General features: G+C 44.2%; 1 protein-coding gene across 1 annotated transcript; it reads left to right on the top strand.

Moving 5' to 3' along the window:
• Nucleotides 1-1782: 1782 nt before the first annotated feature.
• Nucleotides 1783-17819, top strand: LOC124678989 (spindle and kinetochore-associated protein 1 homolog). Its single transcript, XM_047214832.1, has 9 exons — nt 1783-1888; nt 1968-2092; nt 15635-15750; nt 15828-15918; nt 16020-16081; nt 16859-16964; nt 17047-17076; nt 17147-17260; nt 17706-17819. Exons 1-9 carry the CDS (start codon nt 1783-1785, stop codon nt 17781-17783), a joined length of 828 nt encoding a protein of 275 aa, XP_047070788.1. The 3' UTR covers nt 17784-17819.
• Nucleotides 17820-18238: the final 419 nt, after the last annotated feature.

Here is an 18238-nt window from a genome sequence, read left to right as displayed (position 1 = left end):
ACAATAATAAAACTATTGACCATCTGTTTCTTCATTGTCCTTTTGCCAAAATTGTCTGGAGAATGATTTTCTTTACATATAATATTCCACCACCCTCTAATGTACTAATATGTTTGGTAATTGGCTAAACGGAGCGAGTAAGAGGGACAAAGCTTATATCCGAATTGGTGTTTCGGCAATTTGTTGGTCGATTTGGACTAGCCGGAATGATATCATCTTTAATAAACAAAGGGGCACAAATTTTTTGCAGGTTATTCTTCGTGCGGCGCATTGGCTACAACTATGGGCATATCTGCTCCCGTCGGACCAGCGGGATACTATGGTTATTGGATGCAACCGGCTCCTGGAGGTCACTCAGGACTGCTATTTCCAGGCTACTGGATGGCGTCACATTAGCAGGATTCTAGATGGATAGTTTTGGTCTTATATTCGTCTGCAGATGTTTCGATCCGTTTTATTTTAGTGATCTTTGTTTACCAGACATATTCTTTGTAATAAGCACTTGACTTTGACGTTTATTTTATTAATAAAGGGCTGTGTGCATCGATTGATGCAGAGGCCGAGGCCATGCTCCCATATCTAAAAAAAAACAATGCCTTCTTTACCATTTTCCAGTGTTCCTCCTGTTGGTGGTCCTTGTCAATCGTAGTGCTAGCCGAAGCATGTTGGGTTTGTGAACAAGCCGATAGTGAAATTTGCTCACATGAAGATTGTCTTTACGACCATATTTGTTAGCGAGAGCAACTCTATGAACCACTCTTGCTGATCAAGGCAATAAACTACATTGTTGGCAACAAAGATGAATGTGCCGGATATGGTAGGCTGCTACCAGGCTTAGGAAGTACTTCTTTGCTCTTCATCATCATCTATCGGTGCTAGTGATGAGATCATTTATATTTTAGGAGGTGGTCTAATATCTCTCTATTAGTTAGGACTTAATTAACCTGATCCCTCGTCTGTAATATGATAAATTTGCTGGAGGTGGTATATATCAACCCCTCCTATGATGAACTGCTGATGCATCACGAGCTATAATTGCTTTACTCGTGGTGCATCACCCATAAGGGTAACTGCTATGTAAGATGGTGTTGCCTATTACCACCTTCTTTTAATAAACTGAATGTTGCAACGTGTTACTATTTACTCACAATTTATAGGTAACCTCACCACTCCAATAAAGAAGGTTAACATAGGAGCCTCATTGTGCAACCAAACAATAGCTTTCGTGCACTAGGAGAGCAAAAAGAGGTGTTTGCACCCTACCCAATAGAGAGGGCAGATTTGTCTCACCGTTACATAAAATCTTCACCATCTACCAGACGAAGTACGGAGCTCGTAGTTTCTTTTGGACTGCTGACATCCACACAACTTAAGCGCAAAATCAGCCTACACAACCAAACACGCTCTATACTGTGAGTTGTTGCCAGTTTATCACCCATATGTACTCTTCCATACTCCTCCGCTCAGGGAAAAAAGAAGTATAAATCTATCTAAAATGGAACGATTTAAGATCCGATCAAATGCATAAATATGAATCAGTAACTATCCTGACCATAATTTTCTGTCAAACTCAAACCAAACTCGCGCCCAACGATGCGCTCGAGTACTCCACCGGGAAATTGTCTGGCTCTCTCACTGTCTCACACCAGCCCACGGATTGACTGCTGGAACAAGCCCCGAGTTCCCAATTTTCCCCAAACCCGACGCTCCCGTTTCCTTCCCGCCCAAACCACACTCTCTGTCCCCGCCGCCCGCCGCCCGCCGCCGAGGCCTCCCTTGCTCATGGACGCCGCCGCCGCGAACCCCGCAAGCTCGTCACTGGAAGCCGTGGCCACCGCCTTCCGCTCCCGTGTCAACGAGCTCCAGGACCTCGCCCTTGCCCGGAACAGTGAGCTTTCCCCCCAGCCCAGCCCACTCACGAAACCCTAGCGTCGTGGGCCCTGACCCCTTATCATACCCGTACGCAGTGTACCCGGCGACGGCGGTGACCGACCTCGCCGCCGTGGACGCCTCGGTGACGGCCATGGAGGCGCAGGTGCAGGCCATCCGCCGCCGCCTGCAGGAGGAGCTGGACGCCATCCCCAAGGCCAAGGTATCGTTCCGTGCTCAGTGTACCCACAGGTTGCCAGATCTCGTGCCCTACTGGGCTGCGGTCTGTCTCTGAATGCTATTTTCTCTGTTTCTTTGAGAATCCAGAACCGGTGTGGTAATTGGTAAACAGCAAACAGGGAAAGGGGAAACCATTAGGATATCCTGATGAGAGGCTAATCTGGGTAACCCTGCCATTTTCTTTCGGGGAAATGGTGGAACAGTTACAATTACAGTACATGAGGAGGACTCATTAAAAGATCGAAGTAATTGTATACCTGTCTCTTGTTCCTACCCTGACTGTGAGGATCAGGGATGCAAATTGTCCACTGATGGTGGTGTTTGCTAAACAAAACGGGCTAATCTTGTTCCACTTGCTGCTCTTGTGATGGATGACCGGTTGATTTAAATCATAGGGCATGAAATGGATTTATTTTTTCTTTTGAAAAGGCGATAGGAATTGTGCTACGAGGTAGCAATTTTAAATTGGAGTACATATTACCGGGATGTGAGGTCAAAATCCAACCCAAATAACGGTGGAGAGAAGCACAAATCAGTGAGATAGAAGAGGAGATACAGTATGCAGGACGAAGAAGAAAATGGACAGGAGATTTCATTTCATTTGTTCAATGCCCTTTCCTCAGCTGCTTCTTTAGCTACCAGTAGAGTCATCGGCCTATGTCCACCTGAATTTCGAGCCACTCCATGACCACTGAGTCCAGTGCACATGTGGGATTGATGTTAGATTACCTGCCCCCACAAAACATTGGCTTCCCCCACACAATGACTTGTTCCTCTAGCACCACCTTGTAGCTCCAACTCACATGTTGAATGTTTCTCAACCCTGAAACTCGGCCACTAGTTTCACGTGTTCCAGCTGTAAGAAGTGTTGTCACTCTTCCAGAAATATATGACTGGATGCCAGGAGATAATGGTCTGTACTGAAATTCGTTTTCCAAATTTCAGAAATGATCGATCAGTTGTCATGACCCCATCGCTGGTACTGAATGTTTTCTAAAACGGATCAATGAACATACATCCTTGCACCTGTCTAAGCACTTTAGCACCTGAAATACCATCACTCCATAACCTTGTGTTATCTGTATAGAAACCTTTGGCTCCCATTTTAAGGTCAGGGCATTCCCATGTGCATGCTGATATTGTCAAATGAGGTTCACTAGCACCAAACAACTATAAATCTGATATGTACACTGGTTGGTTATCCATTTTGGACTCAGAAGTTACTATGCCCACGTATGCTTCAAAGATTTGCCAAATTTTGCCAAGATGCAACTTCTTTATCATGTCAACAGGGCTCACTGCCAATCTAAATCTCTTGCATACAGCAATATCATTCTCAAAGAAGACAGCTCATATTCCCTAGATAGAGGAAATTTCTTAGCACTATGTGAGACTCAACTATTAGTACGACTGCTTATAATTCCATGTGCACTTCCCAGTTCTTCTGCCAATCCATTTGATATATTTGTGAAACATGTGCAAAGTGCTAACAAAATATATCCATGACTTGGCATAAATTGCTTGCGCGCAAAGTCACGATGATCTCAACATCTCCAAGAGTGAGGGTAAACTGGATGCCGGCTCCAGCTTTGGCCCAACTCAAATTGCACCTGTACAAATCCAACAGCCCCACTGAACACGCGTCAAATCTCGTAAGAACAGGGGGTAAGAACCAGGATTTTTTTTATTTTAAAAAACGAGACCAGAGGGGGCGGTATCCCTCAACATATGTTTATAGAAGAGCGAGAAAAGCACCAGGATTTACATCCACTGTTAATGCCAAAGACAGAGAACTGCCAACAAACATGTGAGGACTAGGATTGTCGGTCGAACATTCCTGTTTTCGTTATCAAAACAAACACATGAACACCAGGACCAGAACTGAAGCTGTCATGCTTCCATGATGGCATTTCCCCATATGTTGCTGCTCACGGTGTCCAGGGCTGAAAGCCTGAAACCACCTAGCCCCATGGCGGTATTTCCGTGAACAACTGCTACATCATGAGTTCATGACATACTCTTGGGATCATGTAACACCCCTCTTTTTGATAAACCCTAATTAGGATTGTTTGTGCATCATGAGCATCATGATAATTTTTCTAAGAAAATTGCATCAATGAATTGTTTTGGAAAACCCTAATGTTGGTTTGAATCTTTCTCTCTCTGAGTTCAAATACTCAAATGTTTACCAAATAAAACTAGTGGAGCCTCTATTCTATTCTATGATATTCCCTGGCTATTTTTGAAAGTTTAGAAAGTTTGAATCTTCAAAGAAAATTCAAATAGCAAAAGGAGTTGAATACAAATCTGAAAACAGAATTTAAAAAGAGAAGGGAGAAAACCCTGTCTATTTGTGTTGCAGCCCAACTCTCTACCTCTCTTTCCTCTCTTACGCAGCCCAGCTAGTGCAGCCCAACAAGCAGCCCAGGAGTGGCCCATCAAGGCCCGACCCATTCTCTTCCAGTCATCTTCTACCTCACGATCAGGAAGCAGCACGCTGTCGAGCACTGGTCGCTCGCCTGCGTCGAGATGAACGTCGCCGACCCCGCCGTCTACAAGTACCCCATCCGCCGCCGCGAGAACCCTAGGCCGCCCAGTTCTTCCTCTCCTTCACTCTCGCTCGCAATCCCCGCACGAAACCCTAACCCTAGCTCACGGCCAACCCCCTTGGCCCGCCATTCCGAGCATCCCCGAGCCTGGGCGAGCATCCCTGGAGCTCCGCCTGGCCTCCCTGAGCTCTCTGGCCTAAGGAATCGAGCTCCCTCGACGTGGTTCGTCGCCGACAAGCTCGCCGCCCGACGTCGGGTCTCCATCGATTCGGTCGATTCCGACCTCCTCCGAGCTCAACGACACCACCGAAGCGCTCACGGTGAGCTTCTGAGTCTCCCAGTGCTCACGCTTCACTCCCATCCCCTCTGTTTCGCTCCCGCCACGTGAGCCTGCCCGCGCCGCTGCCGGACATCGTCGCCGGCCACGTTCCGATGACCAATCGCTAGCAGTGCCGCCACCTAACTTCTCCACGCGGTCGTCCTTGTTGAACGCGCGCCCAAACGATGCCCCGCGCGGCCTGACCATTTGTGTCCGTGGCTCCGTGCGTGCCCAGAAAGAGCTCCAGTATGTTGTTTCAGTCTGAAGCTACAGAGAGACAGACAGCATCGTCCCTTTCAGTTTCGATAAAACAACTCCGTCCAAATGGCTGTAGGTAGCTTGGCAAGGTTAATCTCTTTTGATACACATTTTTAATCCAGGCTACACTTAATCTTCTAACCCTGGTAGTAGAGAACCAATCTGATTACATGTGAATATACGGTCAGTACTTGCATAGTTATGTCTACTGTTTTTCCCTTTTGCACCTGTCGTGCAAATGCATGCCAAACTGAATCAACTCGATTTAAATTTAACAAACAGGAGGTAGCTGTTAGTGCTCAGAGTATAGATGTAGTTCAGTACCGATGTTCAGATTTTGAAGCCAGCAGCTTGACCAAATGTTTGAACAAGTTGATGCACCCACTTTCCAGCTTTATAAACTCGGTGCTTCCTAACAAACCCAGTGGGACATTTTCAGAGAATTTAAAAGACTAATTTCGTATTTTGCTTTTCCATTTTCAGAAAACACCTGACCTCGTAAAAATCATAACTAATCCATTTTAAATCGGAAAAATATCTATAATATATCTAAATCTTCAGAAATATGAGATCTACATTTTGGTATCAAAATCATGCATATTCTAACAACTTCAGTTAACATTTATGTTAGAACAATCTAATGCCACTTTGTGGGGTTTATCGAAATGCGGTGTTTTATGCATTCGACCCCATTTAAGTTGATGAACATGTTTTAAGGTTAGTTTCAGTACCTAATTAACATGTCATGTCATCATCCATGTTTGCGCATTGCATTATGCCATGTGTTGATTGTTGTTTTACCTTTCCGGTATTTGCTTCTTCGCGATTGATAGAGCACATATCCGAGACGGTGAAGATCGACAATGACACAACTCAATAATTGTCCATCGACGAACAAGTCAAGCATGGGATCTCCGAAGATCCATATTGGTTTGTCAGGGACAAAGGCAAGCCCTAGCCTGGTTCACATTATGATTTCGAAATGCTTTTACTTCTGGTTCCTACATATCGCATTCGTTTCCAATATGTTTTATCGGCAGGAATAGTTATCCTATGTGTGTTGCATTTACCATCCTTGTAGCCTAAATACTCTGAGCCACTGCTCCCAGCAAGACTAGGTTTGAGCTCGTGTGCATCGCTAGAGCCGTTGTATCGAATATGCTTAGCCATGCTTAGTTAACGAATTCTGATCCATCCGGTTGATGAATCAGAGCTGCGAATGAACCTAGTTTGACAGGATGACGTGGTAAGATCGGTGTTGATGTTAATAAACATGTTTAAAGGCTTGGATGGGCCGCCACATGGGGATGTGGTGATTTGACTCGTTCTCGCCGATACTAGGACCTGAGGTTCTCGCCTTCGGAACCAAGATCGAGCGTACAGCCACACGGGGCCCATGGGAACCCCTTGGCCCGAACTTGTCTAGCTTACCCATGAGTCAATTAGTTTACGAGTTCCATTTGGCATTCTCGCATGGCGAAGGCGTGGAAAAGGTTTTCAAAGGTGCATCATACAGGGATGTGGCTAGGGTGAAGGATGCCGGAGGCATTGAACCGGATCCCCGCGCACAATGACCGGGACCGCCTCGGAGAATGGCTACCTACGATGACGGAGCTCCCAGCTAGTTTGACTCATGGAATAGGCGAAGCAAGGGAAAGGTTTTGGTCGACCACTCTCCGCCGGCACACCAAGGAAGTGTGTTAATCATGCTGGCGCTAAGAGTCGGCTCGGCGCGTGTGGGTAAAGTTGTACACCCCTGCAGGGTAAATCTTTTCGAGAAGCCGTGTCCACGGTTATGGACGACTTGGTGATGGATTCTCGTGATCATAGACAACATGAACCTAATCGTAAAACTTGGAATCAATGTGTGATAAGGATCCCTCCTCGTGGTATCGAGGGGGTGCTCCTAGTTGATAGGTTCAACATATGATGAAGATTCGGTGGATTCAATATGATGATCAGTAGAGCTAGAGATATCGCTCTCTTATCCCCTTTTAAAATGATCCGAGTAGACGAGCTTCGCTCCCTCTTGCTTTATAAAGGAAAACCGGCTTTCCGCAAAATGAGCTCCACATAAAGCCTCGCATACCAGCTTTGCTAACAGAGTTGTACTAAGTCTTGTTGAGTCCCCGTACTCAGCTTTGCATGCTTTGTTTCGGACGAAGTCGCTCCAACAAATGAAGGTTTCTAGGTCGACATCGACGAGTAGCTTGGGATTCCCGGGTGGCAGCCTGGAATCTATGGGCCGGGACGTCGCCGTTATGCTCCCGGCCTCTTAGGCCTTTTGCTATCTTGCTATTTAGAATAGCATAACTTTGCTTCCGTTGATTGATGAAATGTCGTGTCAGTGACCTCTCGCTTGTAATACTTTGGTTTTTCGCTCAGTTATGAGCTTGTATTACTCTTTGAGTCGTAGAGTCACTGTTGTGTTACCGATTCTCACCCTGTAGGCCCTAGAGATCTAGGTTAGGCTTATGCCAGATGGAGATCTGGGTTTGTCTAGCCTACGACCCCCGGGGTCGCCACAGGTTTTGGTATCAGAGCAGGACTGCCTGTAGGAAAACCCTTTCTATTGGTCGATGTTGAGTCTAGTGGTTGTGAAAACTATTTAAAAACTAAAAGTATTTACGAAAATCTGATTAGGATTCTTTTTACTCCTTATCTGGTATCGCTCTAATTCGAAGTCACCTTACCTTGTGTTGATTTGAGAAATTTTACTATCTCTTCTGGTCCTTCAAAACTTAGGTGCCTCAAGGGCAGGTCGTTCCTTAACCAGTTGACCTAGCGTTGAGTTTTCTAAAGTCTTGTGTGTTCTCTAATCTCTCTTTGTTTTGTTTCGTCAGTGAGATCTCCTTCCATCATGATCTCTCTACTTTGTGAGTTCCACATAATTCTGTTCTAGGCTTTGAGGTTTCCTTTCACCTCGGATGTCTTCTTTTTATTTGTTTGGGTACTTCTGAAGCTAGGTATGGCTTCTTGAAAGTTACCTTGTGATTACTGCCTCGAAGTGTCCCTTGTGTCACTTAGATCGTAATTACTCCTTTCTCCATGTTTTAACTCTTGGACTTGAACCGAAGGTCCCGGATTGTGCTAGGTTCTTTTGAACCTCAGTACATGATGCTGACCTTTAACCCAAGATCCATTTCCGTTGATCCCTATTGTTAATGGTCAAACCATACGTCAGGATGGCTAATTCAAAGTATCCTTCAAGCTTGTGGTTATTGTCGTGATTGAATTACGGCAACAACAGATCTTCCCTACCATTAGCTATGGCAGAGGTTCTTTCATGGAACCAAATGGATCACGACAAGAGTGCTCTTTGTGAGTCTCACATCTATGTCCGTGACTCTGCCACACCTCCCTTTTCTGCACGAGTTTTAGAAGAGTGCTATCTTGTGCATCTACATCTCAGGATTTCTAATTCTGATTATGTTCCTCCTCTTTAGTTTCGTTCCGACCTTTGTCTGCTAGTTAGCAGCCCAGTGGTAAAGGTGCATTGGTGTTTTCTAGTGCATGTGTTACACCTGTGGTCTTTCAATACATTTCACTTCGAGATGTTAGGAGAAAAAACTCCAGTACCTCGTCCATTTCTAGGACCCGGTCAAAGTGTTGTAATCCGCAGAATGTGAGGTTTCTGCACTTTCTGTTATGTTCTACCTTAGTGTATCACACTCTTTTATATCTATAGATCGTGCTAGGTCTCATGGCCTTATCGATGCTCTTACATATCTTTACTCGCCCTTCCTCCGAGTTGTTCGTGCTTGGGAATGTTGGGGTGTATGTATTGATGTGTCTATCCGAGATTCTTAGCAATTCTCATTGCTTCGAAATCCAAGGACATTTCTGTCATTCTTAGAATGATTGGTTAATATATCACTATGCAAAGTTTGACTGCGTTCCCAAGTCTGTTATTTAGGCACACCTTTTTCGGTCAAAGAGTTAGGTTCGTACCCAAAGCTCTCAAGACCACATCAGCTACTTTGAAAAGCAAGCTTCCCTCTCGAACTCAGTGACTTATCGGTGGTACGTGATATTCTGTATATCTTTCTAGAAGTATCGCCATGTTTCCACATGACAGTGTTGTCAAGTTCGTGAGTGAGCTGGTTCTCTGAATCACTACTTCTCCAAGAAACCGTACTGGACATTCTGGACTAGTTGGTTGAGCTTAAACAACAACTTGGAGAGTTGTAAGACAAAAGCTCTATCAGACTTGTTCCTTCTTAAAGGGATGTCTGACTTTATTCGTGTTGGAGAAAGGAAGTATTTCCTTTATGGATATGTTATCTTCCCCATATTTTATTTGAGCTTGGGCTATCGACAAATCAAACTCAGTTCTAAGGACTATCTTGATGGTGTTTCTACTCGTGGTGTTTTGCTTGAGTGCATCATCATGTCCTTTGGTCTGACCAATACTTTTGCCTCGTTCATTCAACATATGAGACCATCTCATTAGAGTATCTTGATAAGTTCGTTGTTGAGCTCATCGATGACATTCTTATTTTCTCCATGTCTAAAGAGGTTCATATTGAACAACTGGCACTAATTTTGGTAACTTTTAAGAACCAACTTTGTGTTGTCACGAAGTATGTGTTCTGGATGCTGGAAGTGATCTTCTTTGGCTCACGTGCATTTGCTGAAAGATGTCGCCGTGGATCCGAGTAGAGTTCCCTTTCCTTTCCTACGGAATCATCGCAAGTCAGTCATGCATGTGTGGAACGTTCTTGAGATCGCAGGTTGTTACCTCCATTCTCTTGAAAATTTTCTCTATGCACCCCAAGCCACTAACTGGTTTGTTCAAGAAAGAGAAGAAGCTTAATAACTTCGTTATCTTCTTTGATGTCCCCACAAGGACTCAATTGTGTTAAAATTACAAGTTCATGTGCACGCAATTGCCTTTGGTAGTCGCAACCACATGTATTACGCAATTAGCTCAATCTTTTGGGAGCTTGACATTGTAGTCTATATCTTGAGAATCTAGCAGCTTGAACTTGGTGGTAGTTGATCCAAATTTCTATTTGGACATGCTGAGTCTGAAATATATTTACACCAAACCTAAGCCGAATCTCAAGCAGCAATGATGGTTAGTGTTTCTCAAGGAGTCTTGACATAGGTCTCTTTATAAATCCGGCAAGATTGATGTCGTGGTTAACACAATTAGTCGGAAGTCCTAATGCTAAGATTTCTTGAAGTAAAAAGAATAACCACTCTCCATAAGGATCTTGTGCGACTTATTCTAGGAGTTGCCCTTATGATGTCTTTTCAATCTGAAAGTCTGACCCTCACTTGATGACTTATTGAAGGCTTTTCAGAAGCCTGATATTGGTGTCCAGAACATCAAGGATAACTTTAGAAGCAGAGTTGCTAAATGTTTCTCGGTCAATCCCTCGAAACCAGTTCTCCGGTGATAACAACTCCGTGGGAAGAAGTTTCACCTCCCGGTGATCCTTGCTACGTCGTTCGACAATGCTTTTTCCCTTCCTCTAAATTTGTATTCGTCGAATGATCTCTTTCAATTCAATCCACCGAATCTGTCTGGTGCAATTCGATCCAAGAGCAATATATCTAGGCACTCCTGCACTCTTTTTGATGAGATCAATCAATTCAACGTTTCGATTGTCATCTTTAGCCTCATGAAGAGTGACTATGATTTTGAAATCCAAAGTTACTCTCGTTGGATAATCATTTGTGCTTCTACGATGCCTCGTCATGGTATGAAAGGCAGTTTAACTCCTCGCTACCTTGTCCTTCGTATTCTTGTAAAGCGTGGAGCAATTGCCTACCAAAATTTGAAACTTCTTTCGTCTCCTCCGGTACCTTGACGTGTTTCATGTTTATCATCTCAAGAGTTGTTTTTCCAATACTCCTTCCATGAGTTTACCATGGGATACTCGATCTTTGTAAAGATCGACTGTCCAGTGTCATTCCCTCTTTCCTTTAGGAGCTGCTGAGCAACAACCTCAAAGGAAGAAAATGAAGCGCTTCATTCGTGGTGTGGTGGATCAACTTCATTCATGGTGTTATGGATCAACTTCTTCATGACGTCGTGAATCAACCTCTTCATAAAGGAAGACTGTCGTGGTATCGACAATATCGTTGAAGACCTGTGTAGTCCTTGTTACTTTCTCTATTCCTACCTTGGAATCTCGGGACGAGATTCTTTTAAGGGGGATAGATCTGTAACACCCCTCTTTTTGATAAACCCTAATTAGGATTGTTTGTGCATCATGAGCATCATGATAATTTTTCTAAGAAAATTGCATCAATGAATTGTTTTGGAAAACCCTAATGTTGGTTTGAATCTTTCTCTCTCTGAGTTCAAATACTCAAATGTTTACCAAATAAAACTAGTGGAGCCTCTATTCTATTCTATGATATTCCCTGGCTATTTTTGAAAGTTTAGAAAGTTTGAATCTTCAAAGAAAATTCAAATAGCAAAAGGAGTTGAATACAAATCTGAAAACAGAATTTAAAAAGAGAAGGGAGAAAACCCTGTCTATTTGTGTTGCAGCCCAACTCTCTACCTCTCTTTCCTCTCTTACGCAGCCCAGCTAGTGCAGCCCAACAAGCAGCCCAGGAGTGGCCCATCAAGGCCCGACCCATTCTCTTCCAGTCATCTTCTACCTCACGATCAGGAAGCAGCACGCTGTCGAGCACTGGTCGCTCGCCTGCGTCGAGATGAACGTCGCCGACCCCGCCGTCTACAAGTACCCCATCCGCCGCCGCGAGAACCCTAGGCCGCCCAGTTCTTCCTCTCCCTCGCTCTCGCTCGCAATCCCCGCACGAAACCCTAACCCTAGCTCACGGCCAACCCCCTTGGCCCGCCATTCCGAGCATCCCCGAGCCCGGGCGAGCATCCCTGGAGCTCCGCCTGGCCTCCCTGAGCTCTCTGGCCGAAGGAATCGAGCTCCCTCGACGTGTTTCGTCGCCGACAAGCTCGCCCGCCCGACGTCGGGTCTCCATTGATTCGGTCGATTCCGACCTCCTCCGAGCTCAACGACACCACCAAAGCGCTCACGGTGAGCTTCTGAGTCTCCCAGTGCTCACGCTTCACTCCCATCCCCTCTGTTTCGCTCCCGCCACGTGAGCCTGCCCGCGTCGCTGCCGGACATCGTCGCCGGCCACGTTCCGATGACCAATCGCTAGCGGCGCCGCCACCTAACTTATCCACGCGGTCGTCCTTGTTGAACGCGCGCCCAAACGATGCCCCGCGCGGCCTGACCATTTGTGTCCGTGGCTCCGTGCGTGCCCAGAAAGAGCTCCAGCATGTTGTTTCAGTCTGAAGCTACAGAGAGACAGACAGCATCGTCCCTTTCAGTTTCGATAAAACAACTCCGTCCAAATGGCTGTAGGTAGCTTGGCAAGGTTAATCTCTATTGATACACATTTTTAATCCAGGCTACACTTAATCTTCTAACCCTGGTAGTAGGGAACCAATCTGATTACATGTGAATATACTGTCAGTACTTGCATAGTTATGTCTACTGTTTTTCCCTTTTGCAGCTGCTGTGCAAATGCGTGCCAAACTGAGACAACTCAATTTAAATTCAACAAACAAGGAGGTAGCTGTTAGTGCTCAGAGTATAGATGTAGTTCAGTACCGATGTTCAGATTTTGAAGCCAGCAGCTTGACCAAATGTTTGAACAAGTTGATGCACCCACTTTCCAGCTTTATAAACTCGGTGCTATCATCTAAACTCAAACCTAACAGTCGAGGAAACATTTTCAGAGAATTTAAAAGACTAATTTCGTATTTTGCTTTTCCATTTTCAGAAAACACCTGACCTCGTAAAAATCATAACTAATCCATTTTAAATCGGAAAAATATCTATAATATATCTAAATCTTCAGAAATATGAGATCTACATTTTGGTATCAAAATCATGCATATTCTAACAACTTCAGACTAACATTTATGTTAGAACAATCTAATGCCACTTTGTGGGGTTTATCGAAATGCGGTAGTTTTATGCATTCGACCCCATTTAAGTTGATGAACATGTTTTAAGGTTAGTTTCAGTACCTAATTAACATGTCATGTCATCATCCATGTTTGCGCATTGCATTATGCCATGTGTTGATTGTTGTTTTACCTTTCCGGTATTTGCTTCTTCGCGATTGATAGAGCACATATCCGAGACGGTGAAGATCGACAATGACACAACTCAATAATTGTCCATCGACGAACAAGTCAAGCATGGGATCTCCGAAGATCCATATTGGTTTGTCAGGGACAAAGGCAAGCCCTAGCCTGGTTCACATTATGATTTCGAAATGCTTTTACTTCTGGTTCCTACATATCGCATTCGTTTCCAATATGTTTTATCGGCAGATATAGTTATCCTATGTGTGTTGTATTTACCATCCTTGTAGCCTAAATACTCCGAGCCACTCGCTCCCCAGCAAGACTAGGTTTGAGCTCGTGTGCATCGCTAGAGCCGTTGTATCGAATATGCTTAGCCATGCTTAGTTAACGAATTCTGATCCATCCGGTTGATGAATCAGAGCTGCGAATGAACCTAGTTTGACAGGATGACGTGGTAAGATCAGTGATGATGTTAATAAACATGTTTAAAGGCTTGGATGGGCCGCCACATGGGGATGTGGTGATTTGACTCGTTCTCGCCGATACTAGGACCTGAGGTTCTCGCCTTCGGAACCAAGACTGAGCGTACAGCCACACGGGGCCCATGGGAACCCCTTGGCCCGAACTTGCCTAGCTTACCCATGAGTCAATTAGTTTACGAGTTTCATTTGGCATTCTGCATGGCGAAGGCGTGGAAAAGGTTTTCAAAGGTGCATCATACAGGGCGTGGCCGGGGTGAAGGATGCTGGAGGCATTGAACTGGATCCCCTGCGCACAATGACCGGGACCGCCTCGGAGAATGGCTACCTACGATGACGGAGCTCCCGGCTAGTTTGACTCATGGAATAGGCGAAGCAAGGGAAAGGTTTTGGTCGACCACCCTCTGCCGGCACACCAAGGAAGTGTGTTAATCATGTGGCGCTAAGAGTCGGTCGGCGCGTGTGGGTAAAGTTGTACACCCCTGCAGGGTAAATCTTTTCGAAAAGCCGTGTCCACGGTTATGGACGACTTGGTGATGGATTCTGTGATCATAGACAACATGAACCTAATCGTAAAACTTGGAATCAATGTGTGATAAGGATCCCTCCTCAGGGTATCGAGGGGGTGCTCCTAGTTGATAGGTTCAACATATGATGAAGATTCGGTGGATTCAATATGATGATCAGTAGAGCTAGAGATATCGCTCTCTTATCCCCTTTTAAAATGATCTGAATAGACGAGCTTCTGCTCCCTCTTCTTTATAAAGGAAAACTGGCTTTCCGCAAAATGAGCTCCAGATAAAGCCTCGCATACCAGCTTTGCTAACAGGTTGTACTAAGTCTTGCTGAGTCCCTGTACTCAGCTTTGCATGCTTTGTTTCAGACGAAGTCGCTCCAACAAATGAAGGTTTCTAGGTCGACATCGACGAGTAGCTTGGGATTCCCAGGTGGCAGCCTGGAATCTATGGGCTGGGACGTCGCCGTTATGCTCCTGGCCTCTTAGGCCTTTTGCTATCTTGCTATTTAGAATAGCATAACTTCGCTTCCGTTGATTGATGAAATGTCAGGTTAGTGACCTCTGCTTGTAATACTTTGGTTTTTCGCTCAGGTATGAGCTTGTATTACTCTTTGAGTCGTAGAGTCACTGTTGTGTTACCGATTCTCACCCTGTAGGCCCTAGAGATCTAGGTTAGGCTTATGCCAGATGGAGATCTGGGTTTGTCTAGCCTACGACCCCCGGGGTCGCCACAGATCACAATTCTTGCGGCGGGCCATCATGGTTCCTCGATGAACACGACATGATCAGAATCCAAGAGCAGAGTCAGCTGCTATCACATAGTTCCATAATATCCTTCTCTGGGAGGCTTTCTAGATCAAGCTCTGGAAGAAAGGCAAACCTCCAACATTGGTGACACTGTCAGAGTTTTTGGCGAGTGGCTCCACCTTCGCACCACCCACACCCAACTAACATGGCATGAATTGTTGCTGGTAGGCATCATGTGTCTAACCTTGTGGAGTCTCCTATTATACAGATCTTTCTTTGGAGACACTTCGTTGAACACCTGGTAGTTAGCAACTTCATTGCCTGCTTTGTTGCCTAATACGCCAAGCATCCCATTGAACACTTGGGCACTGGGCAGAGTGGGTGGTTTCAGGCTGGGCATGAAACAGGTGATGGGTCGGATGATGACCCATGACCACTGCCCAGTACATATGCGGGTCTTACAAGGGGATGATATTTTTTTATTTGCCCTTAACCTCTTTGAACCTAATTTTGTTCAGTCTGTTGTTGAAACGTGGCTACTTCTCATTGTGGTTTTTTTAAATCCTGATGCAGAAACTAGTGGAGAAATCCTTGAAGCAACAGCAGAAGTTGCAGCACATGCTTGCAAACATGCCATCTGGGATGCGTGAGGATATCGTTGCTACTCCTCTGGAACAGAGCTCGGCAAGGTACTTGGTGCTATTAACTTTATCTGTTACCTCTATCTTCACTTTTTGTGACAAGAATCATGCTGTTTCTGTTCCAGGATGTTGCCTGAGTGCTTTAGTTTCAACACACCTGCAGAATTTCTGGACTCTGATTTTAAGATTAAGGATGAGCCAGTTGCAGCTCCCAAAGTAAGAATTTTATTTTGTGTAATATTCACTGATCTTAGCTATAATTGTTTTAAAAAGAAGTTCTGTTTTTTGAACTAATGCCTTCTTTTGTTTCTGTGAAGAAGGGGAAAGGGGCAGCACCTCGTTGGTATATATCCACCGGGGAGCTTGACTCATTGTCATCGTAAGTTATCAATTTTACCTGTAGCTTCATTTCAGTATCATTGCTTCATATAAGAGCAACCATCCACTTTTGATTTTCTAACTCTGGTTGAGCGGCCCTTTATTCTTTTACATCTCTGTGCTAGAGCTTCCGATTTATGTACATGCAAGTGCTTTTTTTTTTTCCAGTATTACTCTGCATATGTGATGTGTGTGTTCTCATTCCTTTTCCTTTTTCTACAAATACTCAGAGTTGCTAGCCGACTGTTTTGTGATTTACGTAGAGCCTAGACAAATCTGCTCTGCTGAATCTGCTTTGTTTGCATTGTAATCCTTCTGCTGCCTGTAGGGCGCACTGTTCTGAGGCAGTGATTTGGTTTATTAGTGTCATCCAATCACTCTGGTAGTGGGACATGTGGTCGTGTTTCCTTACATGGTCTTTTCTCTTCATTTTGAACTCATCAATCACTATCTGTTAGTTTTATACCTCTGTATATCACTGGTATTACCTTGTCGAACGAGTTGAGGTATCTGAGTTGAAGAAAATAAATAATGTGATAAATAGCTTTGTGGCTGACATTAAGAAAAGGGTTCCAGGCTAATTTACTAAAATTTAGGAGAACATATGTTCATTTTTTTGCTTAGTCCAAATGCCACTGGAAACATTAATCATCTTTCCTAATATTTTGTCAGGTGAATATGCAAATTCTATTTTGCTCGTCTCAGATGATAGTGATTAAATCTTATGGTTTTTTTCATAACTAGACACTAAATATGATATCCCATTTTGTTATTACAGGTACATGAGGGGGAGGCTTACACTGGAGAAGGTTAACATTGCAATAAACGAGATGGCAACATATGCAGATGCTAATGCTCATCTTGTTGCATGTCCTAAGAAAAAGGTTTCCCTTTTGCGCTACTTTTCGCTGATAAGCAGTTACTTTTGAGATGACATTTTCTTTACCACTCTCAACGTTCTTGCAGTTATCTGAAGACACATGGGAAAGGGCTTTGGTAAGTTCTGGACATTGCTGTTAATCTGATTTCATCATGTAGAAAAAATCATATTGTAGTTTCTGTCTAGGAACTAAGGGACATAGCTGCCACTGAGGCAGCGAAGGGGAAGCATTTCTTCCTGGAAGCTGATATAAAGGGGCCTGGGCTAAAGCTTGATCACACAGGCAAATCTATCCTTACCGTGAGTATTTGCATCTTTAACCACTTTGGTCGAAACTTTATAGTATATTCCTATTCTTCATGATCACAGCTGAACAAATAACAATTTTTTTTGCTACTGCATCTGTTCTTCTAATATCTTGTTTCCATAGTCTAAAGTAACTGAAAAAATAACTAGCAAGTACATTGACGAATTTGAGTAGTCATTGAACAAGATGAAGAAAAGAAATTTCTACCCCTATCCTTAAGTGATCACCAGTTCAAAGTTATAAACGAATATTGCTGTGCATGTACTTTCCTTCCAGCTTCACAAAAACTACTGCACTTTTCATGAATATGTTACATCAACTGTAGAAAAACTTGAAACTATGGGAATATTACATCAACTGCAAAAAAAATCTATTAAAACAAAACCAATTAGTTCCAAATATCAAATATGGACATGATAATCCTGTACTGTTTTCTAGGTCCTTCGTCATCTTGGCCGCATCCATGAGACTCGGATTGGGCATCACCGGGTCTTCATACTAGCGAAACAACGCTGAATGGAAGGGTTGCTAGAAGCATGAACATTTGATGTGGTTAAATTGCTGGAGCCACGCATCTGTGCAGCCTGTATGCTACTGCCTAGTTTGGTTTGCAATTATAGTAGTCCATGTAATTTGAGTGCATGATTGTGATTTTGTGGCCGCATGTGTCCGCTCTTCTTTGAGAGTGAGACGTTGTGTTAGTCAGAACTCTCATCCTATATGTATGAATCATTAGTTTGTTACCTTTCTGCTGCAGTTTCATATGTAAGTAGCTTATTAAGAGTTTTTTTAAGAGTAGCTGAGCAAGAGCTAGACAAAAACAAAGGTGAAATCCTGATATATTCCTCTGCTTACATCTGCATCCTTTCTGGAGCTGCTTACTCCAGAGTGGGTGATATAGAAAGCAAGCTCACCGTGTTCTTACCAGTCTTCTTGACTTGCAAGCTGTGAGCGAGAAATGGGTCACTTTC

This window comes from Lolium rigidum, chromosome 7, assembly GCF_022539505.1.
Source record: "Lolium rigidum isolate FL_2022 chromosome 7, APGP_CSIRO_Lrig_0.1, whole genome shotgun sequence".
NCBI lineage: Eukaryota > Viridiplantae > Streptophyta > Magnoliopsida > Poales > Poaceae > Lolium > Lolium rigidum.
The sequence above is the reverse complement of the archived record's forward strand: the minus strand, read 5'-3'. Positions and strand labels throughout refer to the sequence as shown.